General features: G+C 44.6%; 1 protein-coding gene across 1 annotated transcript in view; it reads left to right on the forward strand.

The window, feature by feature from the left end:
- Positions 1 to 408: 408 nt before the first annotated feature.
- PDK3 (pyruvate dehydrogenase kinase 3) overlaps positions 409 to 21,184 on the forward strand; it is a 185,179-nt gene continuing 164,403 nt past the window's right edge. The window contains exon 1 of the mRNA XM_033948435.1: positions 409 to 755. Within this exon, the coding sequence (XP_033804326.1) occupies positions 491 to 755 (265 nt within the window). The 5' untranslated portion in view covers positions 409 to 490. The remainder of the gene's footprint in view (positions 756 to 21,184) is intronic.

Below are 21,184 nucleotides of genomic sequence, written 5' to 3' on the forward strand. Positions count from 1 at the left end.
GTCTCTCTGTAATTCCCCCACCTGATGCACCTTCTTGGGCAGTTTGTCTGTCTTGACTAGATTGTAAGCTCTATGGAGCAGGGACTGTCTCTTCTGCGTTTTGACTTACAGCGCTGCGTATGTCTACCAGCGGTATAGACGTCATTAATAGAAGCAGGAACAGTGACTCGAGACCGCCCCTGACTTCACTTCCATCCGGGAGCCAATGCGCAACCGAGACATCATTCCATGTGGCGCCAAGCGCCCTCCCCCTCCCCCAGGGCCTGGCCTCACGCCGTCCAATCACAGCGGAGGAAGTGTTCGCTGGAGGAGGGGGAAGGAAATGTCGCAGGGCGTGGCTTGGGCGGATTGTTTTGTAGCCTTTTTGACGGGCAGGGCCGCGCGCCGCCAATCAGCGCACAGCATGTCGCGAGCGGCGGAGGCGCAGAGGTGCGCACGCCCACCGCCCAATCGGCGCGCCGAAAGCGGCCGGCGGGGGAGGAGCCCGCAGATGAGGGGCGCGGCCGGCTGCGCGCGCCGCTGGCGGGCCCGGGCGGGAGTGGCTGGAGCCCTGCGCGAGGGGCGGCGCGCGCTCTTGCCGCCGGCGGTTCGGGGCTGGCTATGGCGCGCCGCTGCCGTCCGTGAGCGGCCCTGGTCGCTGGTGGGCGCCATGAGGCTGCTGGGGCGGCTGCTGAGGAGCGCGGTGCCCAAACAGATCGAGTACTACTCGCGCTTCTCGCCCTCGCCGCTCTCCATCAAGCAGTTCATCGACTTCGGTGAGTGGGGGAGGGTCGGTCAGTCAGTCAGTCAGTCCTCGACCGGTGGACAGTTTGAAAGACGGTCGCGATAGTCGGCGACAAGCCGCATCTCGACGTCGGAAAGTTGGGGCCTCGAGTCGAGCCTTTGGCCGTGTGGAACGGTGTTGCTCGGCCCTAGGCAGCTGCCTCTTCGTTGCCCTTCGCCTCCTTGCTTAGGACGTGTCATGCGCTCTCGTGACGCCTTAATGGCCCGAGACAGAGAGGATGACGGCTTCATGCTGAGCAGGGGCCAAGGGCATATGGAGGAGACAATGCCTAGGAAACTAAACGAGTCCCAAAATTAGACCATCTACCTTCCTCCATCCCATTGTCCTCCGGCCCCCCATTACAGCTCGAGTTCTCAAGCAAAGTTCTGGGTGTCACCTTAGACTCTTCTCTATCCTTCAACCAACATCTCCAATCCCTGGTGAAGAAATGCTTCTTCAGCCTTCACATGCTAAGGAAAGTCAGACCCTATTTTCACCAAAAACACTTCGCAGTCCTAGTACAATCCATCATCCTCTCCAGATTAGACTATTGCAATTCTATCTACCTCAGCCTAACCAAGAAAAGCCTCCACAGACTTCAGCGGATTCAGAACGCCGCAGCTAAGCTTGTTTTCGCGAAAAGCAAATTTGATCACGTCTCACCACTCCTGTCTAAGCTCCATTGGCTCCCAGTAATCCCCAGGATCCACTTCAAATGTGCGGGTCTGGCCTACAAGATCCTACATGGCATCCTTCCTGCCGTTATCCCTCTATCCTGGAACTCCCCAACCCCTACTTCCTCCAGATCCTCCCAAATTTTTAAACTATCCTTCCCTTCCATAAAAGGTATTTCCCATGTAGGCAAACTTGGATCATCCCTCCCCTTTAGAATCACTGAGATCTGGAATAACCTCACCTCCCCTCTCCGAACCTCAAGCTCCCTCCAACTCTTCCACAAACACCTAAAAACCTGGCTATTCTCAAAACTGTAACACTTCCCCCCTCTTAGGCCTCTCACCTTCCCCCTTTACACCTAACTCTTTAATCTCTCCACTGTAGTTCCTCTCTCATCTTTCTTCCTGTAAACCGTGCCGAGCTCCGCATTCGTGGAGATGGTGCGGTATATAAACCCAAGGTTTAGTTTAGTTTAGGAGACCCTAAGAGCAGCCCAGTAGCCCAAGGAGTAGCAACATTCAGGGCAAAGATCAAACAAGACGATTCTTGTTTCTAAATAGATTTCCCGCCTTCTCAAGATAGGGGCTTTTATGTTGTTTATCCTAGGAATAAGCAGTGGATTTCCCCAAGCCATCTAAATAATGGCCTATGGACTTCTCTTTTACGAATTTATCCAAACCTTTTAAAATCTCTGCCAAGCTAACTGATTTCACCACATTCTCCGGCAGTGAATTCCAGAGTTTAATTACATGTTGTGTGAAGAAATGTTTTCTCTGGTTTGTTTTAAATCTACTACTTAGTAGCTTCATCGCATGCCCCCTAGGCCTAGTATTTTGGGAAAGAGTAAACAAGTGATTCACATCTATCCTTTCCACTCCAGTCAGTATTTTATAGACCTCTTATCATATCACCCCTGAGCTGTCTCTCTTCCAAGCTGAAGAGCCCTAACTGCTTTAGCCTTTCCTTATAGGGAAATTATCCCATCTCTTTTATCATTTTCATCGCCCTTCTCTGTACCTTTTCTAATTCCATGATATCTTTTTTTTCAGATACGGCCACCAGAACTGCACATAGTATTTGAGGTGCAGCAGTACCATAGAGCGATACAAGGGCATTAAAACATTTTTGTCTTTGTTTTCCATTCCTTTCCTGATAATTCCTGACATTCTATTTGCTTTCTTAGTAGCCGCCCAACTTTGAGTTGAGGGTTTCAACGTATCCTCAACAATGACATCTAGATCCTTTCCTGGGCAGTGATTCCTAACAAAGAACCTTTCATCACATAGCTATAGCCCAGGTTTCTCTTTCACTTTGCACTTATTCATGTTAAACATCATCTGCCATTTTGATGCTCAGTCTAACAAGTTCCTCTTACAATTTTTCACAATCTTCTTGCGATTTAACAACTTTGTCTCATCAAATTTAATTATCTGACTAGTTATTCCCATCTCTAGATCAGTAAGCAGGCTAATGAACATCTGACAGGGTGAGCTTCAGGAATGAGGTGCCTATTTACTAGAAAGAAGATTACCAAGGTAAATACCTAATCTTCCCTTGTAGTGCAATAAGCACCTCATTCCTGAACGCTTGGAATGAATCAAAGCAGTCCCCAGAATCTAGGGTAGAACAGATGAGCCTGCTGAAAGAACGGAGGATCTAAAGGCGGCGTCCAATTTGGCTGCCACATCCACTCAGGAGGACACTGTGGCTGCAAATCTCTTCCAGAGAGACTGCTGGAGCCTTCACTCAGGAAGATGCTCCTCCCCTAGTGGAATGTGCCTTTAAGGATACGGGTGGTTGCTTCCCACTCCTGATGTAGGCCGATGAAACGGCCATATGAATCTACCTTGAAATGGTCGCTTTAGAAGCAGGTCGACTCTTACCTGTCAGCACAAAGAGATGATCCAACAGTGGAAACTCATTGGTCACTTCCAGATAATGAAGAAGCACTCTGAGAACATTCAGCAATTTCAGAACTTTGTCCTCCTTCTTGGATACCAAGGAAGTCAAGGCAGGTAACTGTACCTCCTCTATTTTTTTTATTTTTTAGTAAATTTTCACTACAATTCAAATACAGAACAGTAAAAGAATGGAAATATGATCACACTCAAAACATAACATTTCTGTCAATATTTTCCATCTAGCCCACATTATGAGAAGAACACAACTCATTTTAAATAAGAAATAAAAATAAAAAGGAAAAATAAGGTAAAAAGGAGAAACCCCCCAACCCAACCCCCCAAATATTTAACTCAGAGTCAGTTCAAAAATCCTCTACTATTAGGTGACAACTTAATACTCCTCTTACATATCAGTCAGATTTAAGTCTTGTGCCGTTCTTGTAAATTCAAAAATTGCTCTAACTGGATAGAATCCCAAAATAAATTCCTTCTCTTTAAATTTAACCATTAATTTGCAAGGAAACTTTAGAAAAAATGTGGCTCCCCAATATAGTATCCTGAGAATCTTCAAGAAATTGTCAGGTCAAAATCAGTGGATACTAACTAGTGCTGCCTGATTTACGATTCGAATCAGGTGAATCGATTCAAATTGATTTGTTTTAAAAAAAAAAAAATCAGCCTCACCCATTCAGTTACCAACCTTCACCCCCTAAAGCAGGAGCGGCAGCACTGAATCTTGCTGGCTTGCCACTGCTGTTTTAAGGGGGAGGATCAGTCAGGAAGTGCTGTCTTGGCCCTTTGCAGTGTCCTGGCTTCCCCCCTTGGCCTCCCCGCTCTTACCTAAAGATAATCGGCAGCCTTCAGAGAGGATTGCGATGCTCTAGCGATCTTTGCAAGCTGCCGCCGTCCTCGGCACCACATTGGCTCTGCTGCAATCCTGCTCCTGACATCAGAGGAGGGGTGGGACCGCGGTAGAGCCAATGTGGTGCTGAGGATGGCGGCAGGTTGAAATTACCAAAGTTTCTGTGTTTGGTAATCTCAGTATCTCTTTAAAGTATTATTTACACAACAGAATTTCATGTGATAATGCATGAGTAATTGGGAAATTAACCAATCGCAGATTCCTTGAACGATATAAATTTTCCATTATTTCAAATTTAGAATGTATTACTTGAAAAGCTTTAATTGCAGAAGAAGAAACCTTCTGCAAAGTGGAAACATGTGCTTCAGATACCAACAATTGCCTTTGAGACAGAATTTGGGAAGCCACTGCTTGCCCTGGATCGGTAGCATGGAATGGTGCTACTGTTTGATTTTTACCGGGTACTTGTGACTTGGATTGGCCACCGTGAAGATGGGATACTGGGCTAGATGGACCATTGGTCTTACCCAGTAAAACTATTCTTATATTTATCAATGATATAGAGATGGGAATAACAAGTGATGTAATTAAATTTGGTGATGATACAAAGTTGTTACATTACAAGAGGACCTTGTGCACCTTGGAGACTGGGCCTCAAAATTACAGATGACGTTTAATGTGAGCAAGTACAAAGTGATTTAGGTGGGAAAGAGGAAACCGAACTACAGCTGTGTGATACAAGGTTCCACATTAGCAGTCATTGCCCAAGAAAAGGATCCTAGGTATCATTGTTGGTGATACATTGGAAACCTCTGTTCAGTGTGCAGCAGTGGTTAAGAAAGCAAACAATGTTGGTAATTACCGTATCAGGGAAGGAATGGAAAACAAAAATGAGAATGTTATAATGCCCTTGTATTGCTCTATGGTGTTGCTGCACCTCAAATACTATGTGAAATTCTGGTCACTGCATCTCAAAAAAGATATAGGGCTCCTTTCATCAAGGTGCGTTAGCGGGATTAGCGTGTCGGACATTTAATCACATGCTAACCCCCGCGGCAAGCCAAAAAACTAATGCCTCGTCAATGGAGGCGTTAGCGACTAGTGCGGAAGGCGGTTTAACGTGCGGTATTCTGCACGTTAAACCCCTACCGGGCCTTGATTAAAGGACCCCCATTGAGAAGATAAAAAATGATAAAAGGAATGGTATGACTTCCCTTTAAGGAAAGCCTCAAGTGGTGAGGATTTTTCAGCTTGGAGAAGAGAGAACTCAGGGAAGATATAATAGAAGTCTATAAAATACTGAGTAGACATGGATCACTTGTTTACTCTTTTCAAAAATAACTAGGATTAGGGGATGTGCAATGAAGCTACTAAGTAGTAAACTTAAAACACAGGAATTTGTTGTTGGAGAATGTGATGAAAGTAGTTAGCTTAGCAGGGTTTTAAAAAAGTTTAGATAATTTCCTAAAAGAAAGGCCCATAAGCCATTTTAAAGATTGGCTTGGGAAAATCCACTGCTTATTTCTAGGATAAGCAGCATAAAATCTGTTTTACATTTTTGGGGATCTTGCCAGGTACGACTTGTGATCTGGATTGGCCACTGTTGGAAACAGGATTCTGGGCTTGATGGACCTTTGGTCTATCCCAGTATGATGACGTTTTTGTTCTTATGTACTATGTTGGCCTGCATTCCAGAGCCCTATGTAAATGCTGCTATTTGTTGATCTTTTCAATGACAAGATGGTCTAGGATTGCCTGGGTCTGCTTTTGTGTAAATTATTTTCATGTGTGCAGCATCTGTACTTTGAAACAAACAGAAGCAGAAATGGACTGATACTCACTTTATTAACTAGGCGAAATCCTTGAAAATGGAGACTAAATGCTGGTGGCTGGTGGCTCGGTACTGCATAGTTGAGTAGGTTTTGCCTTTAAAATAAAGTGAGCTTAGTTTGCAAGGGCACCGTATTGAAAGGTTAGTGTTCTGATCCTTTTCAGTCTTGCTGCCAAGGGAAATCGAGGCACTGCCATTTTCTCTTAAGGTCACAGCTAAGCCCCCTGTCATGCCATGTGGTAGAACTGAGGAAACGTAATAGGTCCATTTGTAATGCAGGTGTCTGGTCTGTCATGGATACTGAATTCTGTTTATGCTTTCCAGACAGACCCATGTTACTTTTCCACACAGTAAACCGTATTCAACAAGATTTGCCTAAACAGTTTGATGTGGTTTTCCAAGACAATACTGTAGTAAGGTATGATGTCTGAAACAGATGTAGTAGAATAATCACAGTTCAGTTACAATTCATGGATTATCAGTCTTTGTTTCATATACAATGAGGATTTGAATACATTTCATACTGGGTGGCAAACATATATAGCTCCTTTTACAAAGGTGTGTTGGGCCTTAATGCACGGAATAGCGTGTGCTAAAATGCCGCGTGTGCTAGCCACTACTGCCTCCTCTTGAGTAGGCGGTAGTTTTTCGGTGCATGCGCTAAAAACACTAGCACACCTTCGTAAAAGGAGCCCATAGTTTGCAGGTAGTTTCCTACTACTTATCATTTCTATAGTGCTGCTAGATATATGCAGCGCTATATAATAAAACGTTCAAAAGACAGTCCCTGCTCAGTAGGGCTTGCAATCCAAACAGACAATAGGACAAGTAGGGAGTTAGGGAGTTTCTCAGGCATGGGTAGTTTATATTGAGTGGGGGTTAGGAGTTAAACGCAGCCTCAAAAATATGGGCTTTTAGTCTAGGGATGGAGCTTGACGTACTGACTCAGTCTGTTCCAGGCATGTGTATGGTGTAGTAGGGTTGTCCAAAAAAACCTAAAGTTGGAAAATCTGTGTGAATTTAAGTTTTTCCCATTAATTTGATTGTGCTTGATCAGAATAATTTTAAAACTTTTTAAAAGACCATCCCAAGGTCGCTCAAAGCCTCTGATTAGATAAAGATCCATTTTTCTTAAAATCAGCTATTTTTGCTTTATGGAGCAAAGTTCTTGGTATTATAGAAATTTTTATGTTTTCACACTCAGCAATAATACATTGATAAAAAGACATTTTATTCCAAACATCTAGCAGTATTTTATTAAATGAACTTTTAATATCTGCACTTTATTGTGAGAAAATAACAGAAATTTAACGTACTAAACATGTACACTTTGGTGTAGTCATCTACCAATGGCATTCCAAACACTCAAGCATTCATTGTCTTCTTGAGATAGGATAAAGCCTGTGATGCTATTCAACTCCTTGCAACAAAGTCTCCCACTGCAGTGGGTCGGTGGCGATGCCAGTGGCAAAGTCAGATATCAGTTTGACACCTCTCTTGGCTGTTGCCTGCAAATTTTCATGCATATTCTTTGTCGATATCTTGAAAGCCAAACTAGTTGGTGGTATCCTGAGGACTGGGTTAAGAAACCCTGATTTAAGGTGACATTCAAGCAGACAGCAGTCTGGTTTTGGACTGGATTCTTGGTGACGTATCTTGTGTGAAAGGAAGTCAGCATAAAACAGGTCCTAAAAGCCATGAGAGGAGATCAGGGTGAGTATAAAGTAGTGTTCTTGTGACCACACCTGCTTTTAAATTCTGTGCCTATCTGTATTTGTTGTACAAGTTTCAGCATGTTGTATGCAAGAAGTTTTGAAGGCTGGCTCAGCTGTACCTTGATTTATTTAGGGCGTATATGAATATAAGAACTTAGATAGAAATATAGAACATAGAAACATGACGGCAGATAAAGGCCAAATGGTCCATCCAGTCTGCCCATCCACAGCATCCACTATCTCCTAGGCTCAGAGATCCTACCTGCCTGTCTGTTATCTATTTCATTCCAGTATGATTCAGGGGCTACTTTGTTTCTATAATAAGAGGCTATTCAGGGAGTCAGTTTAGTTGTTATCTCTTTCCAGAATAAGGTGAATTCTAGGAGTAGGTGGTCTGACCAAGGTACTTTGGATAGGGAATTAAATTTTAGGTAGTGGAAGAGGCAAGTAAATCTCACTGATGGCCCTTTTCATGTGTGAGTTGTTGAAACAAAGATTTGAGGTCTAGCTCATTTAAGAGGTCAAGGAATTTCAGGGTTTGAGAGCTTGAGGTTCAGGTCTCCGTGATGAAAGTGGAATCATTGTACTATGGTTCATGAGATGATGTTTGAGAACTGTGGCATAGCTTCTAGCCACTTTCACGGAGGGATGTAGAATAGTATGCAGCAGATGGGGCATTGAGAAGAGTTGCTGTTTATTTCTACCATCTGCAGTTCTAGTGAGGTGAGAGTTTATATATGGACATGATTTTGATGTGAAAAGATGATTTGTGCATTATCGCCAGACTACCACCCTTGCAATCAATTCTTGATAGGTAGGTGATTTTGTTTTCTATTGGACAGATTAGTTGTAATCTAGGGTCATCTTGTATTGGTATCTATGTTTCAGTTAGGAATAGAAAGCTGGGTTTATCATTTCAGTTTTGTTTGACCGCTTATCTTGTGTTAATATATCCACGTGGGATTGAGGTGAGTACGACTTCTTTAGTGTAAGTGGTTGGAACTCTTATTAGGTGTCGGGTTGGTTTAGTATTGTGGTATGGATTTCAGTGTCAGGGGAGGGGGGGTTGTCCAACCAGCGTTGGGATTACCCATGTATGTGGTCGGCGCAGTTTTATCATAGGGTTGACTCCATGATGGGACTGTGTATTCTGAGGGGTTATCTGATCTCTTCATCCGGCCCACTGTTCCCTCTCCACTACCACATCCAACATTTCTCAACATTTCTCCCTCTCATGTCTTCCCCATGCATCTGTACCTCACGCTTCTCCCACCACCATGTCCAATATTTCTCTCTCCCTCCCTATGTCCAACAATTCACCACTTTCTCTTCATTTCCTCTTGTGCACTCTCTCTCTCTCCCTCGCTCAAACACCCATGCCTAACAATTTTCCGTTTCTATTCCCCCACCTCAGCATCTATTTCCCTCACTCCCTCCATTCTTCTATCCTATGTCCCAAGTTCATGCTCCCCTCTCTCCCTCCATTCTGTGTCCCAAGTTCATGCTCCTTCCTTCCTTCTCTCCTTTGTATGAAGTTTATGCACCCTCCCTTCCTTCTGTGTCCCAATGCAATCCTGCCTCTCCCTTTCTTTGCCAATGCGCTCCCTTCCTGTCAAAATGCAACCCTGCTCCTCTCTTCGGTGTCCCAACGCGCTCCTCATCATCTTTCCTTCCATTCAGTGTACCAAATTCTTGCCTCTCGTGGGTGTTTACCTCCTCTGGCCAGCTCTCTCCTCCCAGTTGCACTTGTGGCTAACCCAGTCCCTCACTTCCGGGTCAACAGCCTAGCTGCTGCATTCATCATAACCTGTAATGCTTTCATCTTTGATTTTGCCAATCCCAGGAATAGCGAATTACAGTAGTCCAACCTAGTTAGAAGCAAACATTGGACTACAGTTCTGAAATCATAAGTTGCCAAAAGTGGTTTTAACCCAGCGGTCTCAAACACGCGGCCCACGGGCCGCATGTGGCTCTCCAGATTTTATTTGTGGCCTGCGGTCTGGACTGGATCATTATCTTCCTTTTGGAGCAGCAGCGTGTCTGGCCGGCTCGTTCTGTTCAAAGCCGCGGGTTGGCGGCTCCTTGCACTATCCATGGAAGAGCTGGCCAGACACGCTGCTGCTCCAGTGGCGTACCAAGGGGGGGGCGGTCCACTGTTCTTCCTAGAGTGCGGCTCGTCTAGAGCAGTGGTGCCCAACCTTCTTCCCTTCTCAGGCCGGCACCGTGTTATTTGATCTCCCTGCTTCTCTTCGGGGCCGACCAACTCTCGCCTCCCGACGTCAATTCTGATGTCGAGAGGACGTTCTGGCTAGCCAATCGCTGCCTGGCTGCCCGGAACGTCCTTTCCGACGTTAGAATTGACGTCGGGCGGCGAGAGTTGGTCGGCCCCGTGGAGAAGAGAAAGAGGGAGATCTCGACCTGTTCCCGATGGCGGTAGCGGCAGCAGCCTATTCCCGGCGGCGGTGGCATGGGGGAGGACAGAAAGGAAGAAAGAAAGAAAGAAGGGGACAGGGAGCCAGAAACAAAGCAAAAAATGGGACACGGAATCAAAGAAAGACAGACATAGAGAAAGAAAGAAAAAGTTGGGGGAGGGAATGAGGTCTGGAGGAGAGGAAGCATACAGGAGGCTGAAAGAAGAGAAGAAATTTTGGATGCATAGTCAGAGACTGATGAAATTACGAAACAAAGATAGGAAAATTATTTTATTTTCAATTTAGTGATTGAAATGTGCCAGTTTTGAGAAAGAAAAGATATTTAACTTTAAATGTGAGGGCTGCAGAAAAAATAGAGCACTTGGAGGGCTGCAGAAATAATAGTTAATGTCTTATTAAAGAAATTACAATTTTGCATGAGATAAAACTCTTTATAGTTTATATATCTTTCCTTTTAACTGTTAAAGGAAAGTTTTATAAACTATAAAGAGTTTAATCTCATGCAAAATTGTCATTTCTTTAATAAGACATTAACTATTTTTTCTGCGGCCCTCCAAGTACCTACAAATCCAAAATGTGGCCCCGCAAAGGGTTTGAGTTTGAGACCACTGTTTTAACCTGTATAACATTCGAAGCTGGGCATAACCGTTCTGAATAACGTTCATAATCTGTTTACTCATAGTCAATGCTGAATCTAAACAGATTCCCAATACATAATGGTAACCACAAAATTAAAAAAACACATAGCACATTGTATGCAGAGAAAATGTTAATTATCATTTATATTCATTTTTTTCCCCCAAAGAAGTCAAGATAGATGACTAAAATATGCAATGTCACCTTAATAACAACTATAGAAAAATAGACAAATATAGTGCAAAATATAGACAGCAGATATATAAATTCTCAAAACTGACACATTTCGATCACTAAATTGAAAATAAAATAATTTTACCTACCTTTGTTGCCTGGTTGCACTTCCTTTTGACTGTGCATCCAAGATTTCTTCCATTCTGCTTCCTGCATGCTTCCTTTCCTCTGGACTTTATTCCCTTCACCCAACCAATATCTCTCTCTGTCCCTCCATGAGTCCAACTTATCTTCCTCTCTCCTCCACCCCCATTGGCAACATGTCTCCCTCTCTTTCTCATTAATTACCTCCCCTGCTGCAAAGGGAGCAGGGAAAGAGAGAGAGAGATATCCAGAGTGCATCTTTCCCATGCCCTTTACTGCCACATCCAATATTTCTCTCTCTCATCCCCTGGATTGTGTGCAGCATTTTTCATCACTGTTCACCAGCCCCATGCCCATTTCTCCTATCACTACTCTCCAGCACAATGCCACATCTACTCCTTCCATCACTATGTCCAACATTCCTCCCCCTTGCATCAATCTGTCCCTCTGTTCCCTCTCCACCACCATATCTAACATTTCTCCCTCTCATCCTTCTATTCCCCATGCATCTCTACCTCACTCCTCTCTATGCCCAATTTTCCTCCTTCCCCATGTGCACCACTTTTTTCCCCTCTCACATACTCATGCAAAACATTTCTCCCTTTCTATTACCTCATCCCTATGTTCCAAGTTAGTGTCCCTTCCTCCCTCCCTTCTATGTTCTGAGTTCATGCCCCTCCCATGTTTAAATGCGCTCCTTCCACTCTCCCCCCTTTCTCCTAGATCATGTCCCCTCTCTCCCTTAATTGCCTCATTCGCTTCCTTCAGGGCCGTCTAGCTGGGCTGCTCCTTCTGCGGCACTTGCAGGGATGCACATGGCTGACCCACAAGCCTTCCCTCTGACATCGGAGAGGTTTTTGGGTCAGCTATGTGCAGCGTGAAAGCTGTTGACGCGTCCTTCCAACAAGTGCTGCTGGAGGCAGGAAAGAGATAACTGGGATCCCCCGCTGCCCCAAAGACTTTCCTCCGATGTCAGCTCTGACATTGGAGAGAAGCTGCCTAGGTTGACTTTGGTGAAGGGATAGCAGGCAGGAAGGAAGGATTCCTGGTGGCAGCTTTGGCGGAGAGGGTGAGGCGGGCAGGCAAACTCCTTGGCAGCGGCTAGTGTACCCCTACTGTCTTAAGTATCCTGGTGGATGGACTAATGAACCATAGAGAGGAGGACCCACTGCTCTGTTGGCATGTCTGTGTGACCAGTCCATCATAATGATGGCCACTCCCATGTCCAAATGGTCTAGATTTGGACATTTTCAACTTGGATGTTTCTTTGGTCAAAAATTGATTTGGACATTTTCAACTTGGATGTTTCTTTGGTCAAAAATTGAGTATAAAGATAGATGTCCTAAGGGTTAGACATTCTGTCAGCCAAGACGTCCAAGTAGATGATTTAAAAAAAAAAAAAATTTTTGGTTTATGAAAATAGACATTTCTGTGCTTATGACTTTGGACATTTAGTGGGAAACATCCAAATTAAACTTAGACATCCTTTTCAGAAATGGCCCTCATTGAGTCTAGCCATCTGTTGGAGTATTTTGTGTTTACAGTGAGATTTCTTCGATGGTTTATTCGTTGTTTTGATGTTGAAAAGTTATTCATAAGGGATTAAAATGCCCTAAGGCAAAAATGTAAAACAATGGGACAAAATTGTTCCGTCATGCCACATCAGGAAAATGGGATGGGTAAGTGGAAAAAGATTTTGCAAATGTTACATATTCCAGTAGTAGTTGTTTACCATCCATGATGTCTCTTCACCAATATGCTGAGAAACATTATAAGAATGACAGCAAACTGCAATGAAATATATGAAATCAATTACAATATAGTACACAGTAATAAAAGGAAACAGCTATAAAATTAGAATTAAGGACCATAAACTTGTGGAAACAACCAGGATTTTTGCTAGTTTGGTTTTAGGAATGATATAAGAACGAAAGCAAAAAATGATTCATTGTTTAGCTGCTAACTGACCCCCCCCCCAATAGCGGTTATTAGCACAGGGAGCTCTAAAGTAAACCTTAAGTTTATATACCACACATCCTCTCCGTAATTATGGAGCTCGGCACGGTTTACAAGAGCTTAATATAGGAAGGAATAACATAATGGGTTTGGGGGTTGAGAACAGGGGAGAGGAGAGCATTACATTTTTGTGAAAAGCCTAGTTTTCAGGTGCTTATCCCAGGACAAGCAGGCAGCATATTCCCACATATGGGTGACGTCACCGACGGAGCCCCGCAGCGGACAGCCTCGAAAGCAAACTTGCTTGAAGATCTCGAACTTTCGAGTGCTGCACCGCGCCTGCGCGCGTGCCTTCCCGCCCGAACTAGGGGGCGCATCTCCTGAGAGGATCCTCAGTTCGTTTATTTCCGCGGAGACAAGAAGACACGTTTTCTTTCTCTGCAGCATTGCCTTCTCATCACCGCGGCTGTTTCTTTTAATTTAAAGTCGGTCGCTGTGTTCTTTTTCATTTTCATTTTATCTTTTATTTTTCGTGTAAAAAAAAAAAAAAAAGTATATTCTTTTTTCCTTTCAGTTCGGTCGTCGAGCTTTGGGGCCTAGGCCTAGGCTCCTTCGTTCGACACGGACTTTATTTTTTCCATGTCCCGGCCTCTTACCGGGTTTAAACGTTGTCGACAGTGTAATCGGGTGATTTCGGTCACCGATCCCCACTGCCGTTGTTTACAGTGCCTGGGTTCCTCTCATTCCCCAGAAGATTGTCATCGCTGCTTTACCCTCACTCCACGAGCTTTTCGGCGGCGTTGTGCTCAATTTTTTCAACTTTTCGGTATGGAGCAATCTTCGGAGCCGGCCTCGACCGTGGCGGCTGCACCGGTCTCGAAGGCCTCGACTCCGACGACCTCGACACCTGTGGTCTCGAAGGCCTCGACCCAGACTCCGGCTGGAGTTTCGGTCTCGAAGGCCTCGACCTCTTCTACTTCGGTTGCCTCGAAGACGACGTCTTCCACGAAGCCTTCTACGGGGGGTAAGTCTCCGAGTTCCCTTTCAGGTGCCGTATCCAAGAAGCCACCAGAGTCCTCGGCGCGACCACTTTCAAAGCGTACCTCCAAGATAAGGGAATACTCACCTTCGAGGTCGCCCTCTTCGGAGCGTACTGCTGCACATACGAGGTCAGAACCTTCTGTCTCGGTGCCGATGCTGGAGGACATGTTAAAATCTATCCTCGCCACTCAGATTAATTCTTTGGTGGCTCAACTGGTCCCGTCCTCGACCTTGCCTCGGGCTGACCAGCCTGTTACTCAACCGGAGCTTCCAGTCTCCCGAAGCCGATCCCGGACACCGAAAAACATTTCTTCATCGGAGTCGTCTCCGGGCTCACCTCCTCCGAAGCATCGGTCGAAGCATTCCAGACATGTGGCCTCCAAGCTTCGGAGAGAGTCTTCGACGTTGGATACCGAGGCTTCTTTGTCTCGTTCGTCGAAGGCGAAGCAGGGTTCTCGACATCGAGCCTCCACTCGAAGCCCTTCTCGATCCAGAACCCCATCGAAGCCAGTCCGTCGAGACAGTTCTCCACACACCTCGACTCATTCTATACCACGTACACCGGGTACTTCTCCATCCAGGAGTCTGAAGAGGAAACATTCTCTTACTCCACTTCACAGTACAGCTTCTTCTCCTACTGTGCGTATGGAATCGGACATTTCCACATACTCTAGAGAAAATTCTCCATCCTACTCAGTACAACATAAATCTCGCAGTGGCTCTCCTGAAGAATCATCTGACCCAAAATCAGTTTCTTTTGCCAAATTTATTTTTGACATGGGCCAAGCTCTCAAGCTAGACCTTCATTCAGACTCTAAATATACTCCTGAGTACTTGGCGGATATGGAGCTTCCCCATCCTCCTAAAGAATCACTCAGATTGCCTATGACTCCTGTTCTCCAGCAGACCTTCACTCGCAATATGGAGACTCCTTATTCTATCACTGCCATCCCATCTAAATTGGAATCTCGTTACAGAACGGTTCCATCTAAAGGATATGAAAAGTCTCAACTTTCTCATCAATCTCTAGTGGTAGAGTCATCATTGAAGAAAGCACATCCCTCCAAAATTTATGCTTCAGTTCCTCCTGGTAGGGAAGGCCGTACCATGGATAAATTTGGTCGACGTTTATACCAGAATTCTATGATGGCAAATAGAGTTCTGAATTATAATTACATTTTTACGTCCTATTTCAATCATTTTTTAAAGATTTTGTCTTCCTTTTACCCGGATGTCTCCACCACTCGTCTATCAGAATTTAAGAATATCCTTAAGACTCTTTCTCAATTGAGACTATTCATGCTACAAGCTTCCTATGATGCTTTTGAACTCTCGTCTAGAGTCTCGGCATTTGCAGTAGCCATGCGTAGATTAGCATGGTTACGGATAGTGGACATGGATCCTAATCTTCAGGATAGATTGGCTAATCTTCCTTGTCAAGGAAATGAATTATTCGATGACTCTATTGAAGCAGCTACAAAGCGTCTTTCAGAACATGAGCGCTCTTTTGCTTCCCTCATCCGTCCAAAACCTAAACCTGCACCAACTAGAGGTTTCAAACAAACTCCACGTCGCTATCCACAGAAAACAACTCCTGTTTTTTCTAGACCTCCTGCTCGTCGGCCTCCTCCACAACAACGACAACAAAAGTCACAGACCCCTGCTAACACTAAGCCTGCTCAGTCTTTTTGACAATCTCAACTTGAGCATTCAAATTTCTCTGTTTCCAAATTCTCCCCTCCCCATAGGGGGTCGCCTGTCCAATTTTTATCATCAATGGGAGCTCATAACATCAGATCTCTGGGTACTTACCATCATCAGAGAGGGATACTCTCTTCGACTCCTTCAGGTGCCTCCAGATCGCCATCCAAGAGAGTGTCTTTCAAATCAGTCGCATCTTCCTCTTCTTCTTCAAGAAGCTCGGGCTCTTCTTCTCCTGCGAGCTGTGGAGGAAGTTCCTCTCTCCCAAAGGAACTCGGGATTCTACTCCCGTTATTTTCTAGTTCCCAAAAAGACGGGGGATTTGCGACCGATTTTGGATCTCAGAGCTCTCAACAAATTTCTAGTCAAAGAGAAATTTCGAATGCTCACTCTGCCAACTCTATATTCCTTGATGGATCAAGGGATTGGATGTGCTCCCTCGATCTCAAAGAGGCCTATACTCATATCCCCATTCATCCAGCTTTTCGCAAGTACCTCAGATTCCAAGTAGGAAATCTTCATCTTCAGTACAAAGTTCTCCCCTTCGGACTGGCTTCTTCCCCCAGAGTTTTCACAAAATGCCTTGTGGTTGTAGCTGCAGCTCTTCGCAACCAGGGTCTCCAAGTATTTCCATACCTAGACGACTGGCTCATCAAGGCTCCTTCTCTTTCAGGGGTTATTGTAGCGACCCAACAGACTATTCTCTTTCTTCAAAGTCTGGGATTTCACATCAATTTTCCCAAATCTCAACTAATTCCTTCTCAGTCTCTCCAGTTCATAGGAGCAACTCTGGACACTATCAAACTGAGAGCATACCTTCCACAACCACGTCAGGATGCACTCCTTCAAATTTCTCAACAATTCTTCCAACTTTCCACTGTTCCAGCAAGGAAAATGATGGTTCTGCTCGGTCACATGGCCTCTACAGTTCATGTAGTTCCTTTTGCCAGGCTTCATCTTCGCATTCCTCAATGGACACTGGCATCTCAATGGCAACAATCAGTGGATCCACCAACTCGACTAATTTCCATCACTCCTTCATTAAAGAAGTCTCTCCGTTGGTGGATGCTCTCTTTGAATCTTTCAAGAGGTTTAATGTTTTACCCTCTTCCTCATCAGAAGGTCCTCACAACCGACTCGTCAATGTATGCCTGGGGAGCCCATGTGGACGGTCTTTGCACTCAAGGGCTCTGGACCCAAGCAGACCGGAGGTGTCCTATAAATCTGTTGGAACTCAGAGCGATTTTCTATGCTCTCAAAGCTTTTCAACATCTTCTTCACGACATGGTGATTCTAGTACGTACCGACAACCAGGTAGCCATGTATTATGTCAACAAACAGGGAGGGACGGGATCTCACTCCCTATGTCAAGAGGCTCTGAAATTGTGGCAGTGGGCGATTCTCCACAACATCTTCCTCAGAGCAGTTTACATTCAAGGTCAACACAACTATTTGGCGGACAAATTGAGTCGTCTTCTACAACCTCACGAATGGACACTCAATTCTCCTACTCTTCGCCAAATTTTTGCTCGTTGGGGGACTCCGCAGATAGATCTGTTTGCGTCACCTCTCAACTTCAAACTGCCTCAATTTTGCTCCCGCATCTATACTCCTCAACGTCTCGAAGCGGATGCGTTTCTACTGGACTGGAGGAATCAGTTCCTTTATGCTTTTCCTCCGTTTCCTCTGATTCTCAAGACTCTAGTCAAGTTGAAATCAGACCGGGCCACCATGATTCTGATAGCTCCTCGGTGGCCCAGGCAACCTTGGTTCTCCCTTCTACTTCAACTCAGCACCAGGGAGCCCCTACTTCTACCAATATTTCCTTCTCTACTCACGCAGAATCAAGGATCTTTGCTTCATCCCAATCTACAGTCTCTACATTTGACAGCTTGGTACCTTTCTCTGTAACAGACTTTTCTCAATTCTCTCCGTCTGTACAAGATATTTTGCTTGCTTCCAGAAAACCATCCACTAGGCAATGTTATGGTCAAAAGTGGACAAGATTTTCTGCTTGGTGTTCTACCCATAATTTACCACCCAGATCTGCTTCATTGACATCAGTTCTGGACTATTTACTTCATTTATCACAATCTGGACTTCAGACTACATCTATCCGAGTCCATCTTAGTGCTATAGCTGCTTTTCATCAGCCTTTGGAGGGCAAATCCCTTTCGGCACATCCCATGATTTCTCGTTTTATGAAAGGACTTCTCAATCTACATCCTCCTCTTAAACCACCTCCTGTGGTTTGGGATCTCAATGTTGTTTTAGCTCAACTTATGAAATCTCCTTTTGAACCACTTGACAAAGCTCATCTCAAGTATCTCACTTGGAAAGCTGTGTTCCTGATTGCTCTCACTTCTGCTCGTCGTGTCAGTGAGTTACAAGCGTTAGTGGCTGATCCACCTTTCACAGTTTTTCACCATGACAAGGTTGTTCTCCGTACTCATCCTAAATTCTTGCCTAAAGTCGTTTCAGAATTTCACATCAATCAGTCTATTGTTCTACCTGTATTTTTTCCAAAGCCTCACTCTCACCCAGGAGAGGCGGCGCTTCATACTTTGGACTGTAAACGTGCTTTGGCTTTTTACCTGCAACGCACTCAGATTCACAGAACGTCTCCTCAACTTTTCATATCCTTTGATCCAAACAGGTTGGGTCGTCCTATATCGAAGCGTACCATCTCCAACTGGATGGCTGCTTGCATTTCTTTTTGTTATGCTCAGGCTGGTCTTCCTCTACAAGGTCGAGTGACGGGCCATAAAGTTAGAGCTATGGCGGCATCTGTAGCTTTCCTCCGATCAACTCCTATTGAGGAAATCTGCAAGGCTGCCACTTGGTCCTCGGTTCATACTTTCACCTCTCATTATTGTCTGGATACTTTATCCAGGAGGGATGGCCATTTTGGCCAATCTGTTTTGCATAATCTTTTTTCGTAAATTGCCAACTTCCCTCCATCCCTTTTTACTTAGCTTGGAGGTCACCCATATGTGGGAATATGCTGCCTGCTTGTCCTGGGATAAAGCACAGTTACTTACCGTAACAGTTGTTATCCAGGGACAGCAGGCAGATATTCCCACAACCCTCCCACCTCCCCTGGTTGGCTTCTTGGCTAGGTATCTGAACTGAGGATCCTCTCAGGAGATGCGCCCCCTAGTTCGGGCGGGAAGGCACGCGCGCAGGCGCGGTGCAGCACTCGAAAGTTCGAGATCTTCAAGCAAGTTTGCTTTCGAGGCTGTCCGCTGCGGGGCTCCGTCGGTGACGTCACCCATATGTGGGAATATCTGCCTGCTGTCCCTGGATAACAACTGTTACGGTAAGTAACTGTGCTTTATGGTAGTTGGAAGGAGCCCTGATTCCGCAGTGAGCATCGGGAGCAGCACAGAGCATTCAGCGCAACTTCCTGCGCTAATAACCACTGTCATGGTTTAGTAAAAGGGGGGGTGGGGCGGGGGAGAGGGTGAAATACCTAAACCAAATTTTGCCTGTACTGCTGCTGGCTCTCTAGTAAAAAATTTAAATCAGCCCTTGCTCAAAGAACTTTCTCTTGATGACCCCGGGAGCGAACTTGAAACTGGATAAAGGAAAGGTGAGGGTGATCTTTTTCATCCACCTGAGATAAACCAAAGCAGCGGGATCTCAATTTCAATCCTGTGCCACGAAACAGTCTAATTTTTTTTTTTTAAAAGAAAATGGTGCCAAGTGGGGAGTAGTTTATAGGTCTTACATGTTTCGGTTATCCTAAATTCCAGATTGTTTTGTGGCCTTCAGAACTGGAGTTTCTGAACCCATTAGCTATAAGTAACCAGGACATTTAAGGATGGCAAAATTGATATGTATGTACTCCAAAAACAATATAGATGGCTATATATCAGTGCTGAGATTGAATCCTCTTGAACCTAAAATAGGGGTCATAAGTTATGATCCTGACTGTTGTGAAAGTAGTAGTGTTTTATTGTATGAGAAGAGTTTGATGTAATTTTCTCCCTTTATAGATAGGCGTATTTAGCACTTTGTGTGATAGGAGTACATCAGAGTAATAGTGCTTGTATCATAATAGCATTTCTATCATAATAGTAGCTATTCTGTAATAGAAAGTCTATTGCTATAGAAACAAGAACATTGTAGCAACACCAGTATTACATAACTGCTTCTAACAAATGTTAAATAACCAGAAAATGATTGGAAATTCATTTTTCATTGCAAGGAAATATCTGTAGGTGGCTTCCAATTCAGTTTTCTAAAATGAATATGAGAATGATGTTGCAATAAAAGAAGAAAGAGCTTGGCTTAGCCCAATTTTTGAACACCTCCGGTAAAATGAATTTTGATTTAATGTCCTTGGCTGCAAAGCAATACACACTGTGAAAATGAGCATTGCAAAACATCAAGGCTCAGTGTCAACAAGAACTAGAAATTGGAAGACCACAGAATGGATATTTGTTTTATTTCTATTTAGCCCAGCTCAGTTGTAATGCCCTGCACTGCTTGCAGAAGAAATTGGGTTCAAGCTGTCATTCATATCTTTGCTGCCCAGGTCATTCACAACTAAAGGTAACCATGGGGGCAGTGAAGGAAAAGAATCATCTTTCTTGCACAGTGGCGACGCCTAATGGCTGAATTTAGTGCCTGTGATTTTAGGGTTTCAGAATAAGTCCTGATGTGCCTGGTTCTTGGTCAAGGGGATATAAAATAGAGGGGGAAAATCCCTTGGTTGTTGTGACTGAAGATTCGTGGTTCCAAATGCCAGTCCTGGTTCCAACTGAACTGGTAACCTAAAGGGGTTGTCAAAAAAATTGTCAACATTTCCCATTTCATTTCAAATGAATACTGATCCCTAAAAAACACAACCCACATTCAGCCTCTTTCAAATGACCCCTACGTGGCAAACCAGTAATGCAAAATATATGTTTCTACAAGTTCTATATTTGCATGTTCCTTAATCCAGTGGCAAATCTGTAACTGTCTCCTCCCTGCAATTACATTCATCCCTCAATAATCGCGGGGGTTAAGGGCAGAGCCAGCCTGCGAATATTGAAAATTTGTGAATAACGTTTGGGCCAGCTCTGACCACCCCTGCCTCCCTCCTTAAGTTGATTAGTACCCAAAGCTGCAGCCAAGTGCACTGGACCTTACCTGGTGGTCTTGCGGTCTTTCGGGGCAGGAGCGATCTTCTTATGCTCCTGCCCTGTGCAGAAGATCACTCATCCAAAATGGTTGCCGTGAGTTCCCGTAGTCTCAAGAGACTCGAAGGATCGCTAGACCACCAGGTAAGGTCTGGGGAGGTGGGGGTGATTCTGGTTTTAGGAAATCGCGAATAATCGAAATCGTGAGTCCTAAAACCATGAAT

Source organism: Geotrypetes seraphini, chromosome 6 (genome assembly GCF_902459505.1).
Source record: "Geotrypetes seraphini chromosome 6, aGeoSer1.1, whole genome shotgun sequence".
NCBI lineage: Eukaryota > Metazoa > Chordata > Amphibia > Gymnophiona > Dermophiidae > Geotrypetes > Geotrypetes seraphini.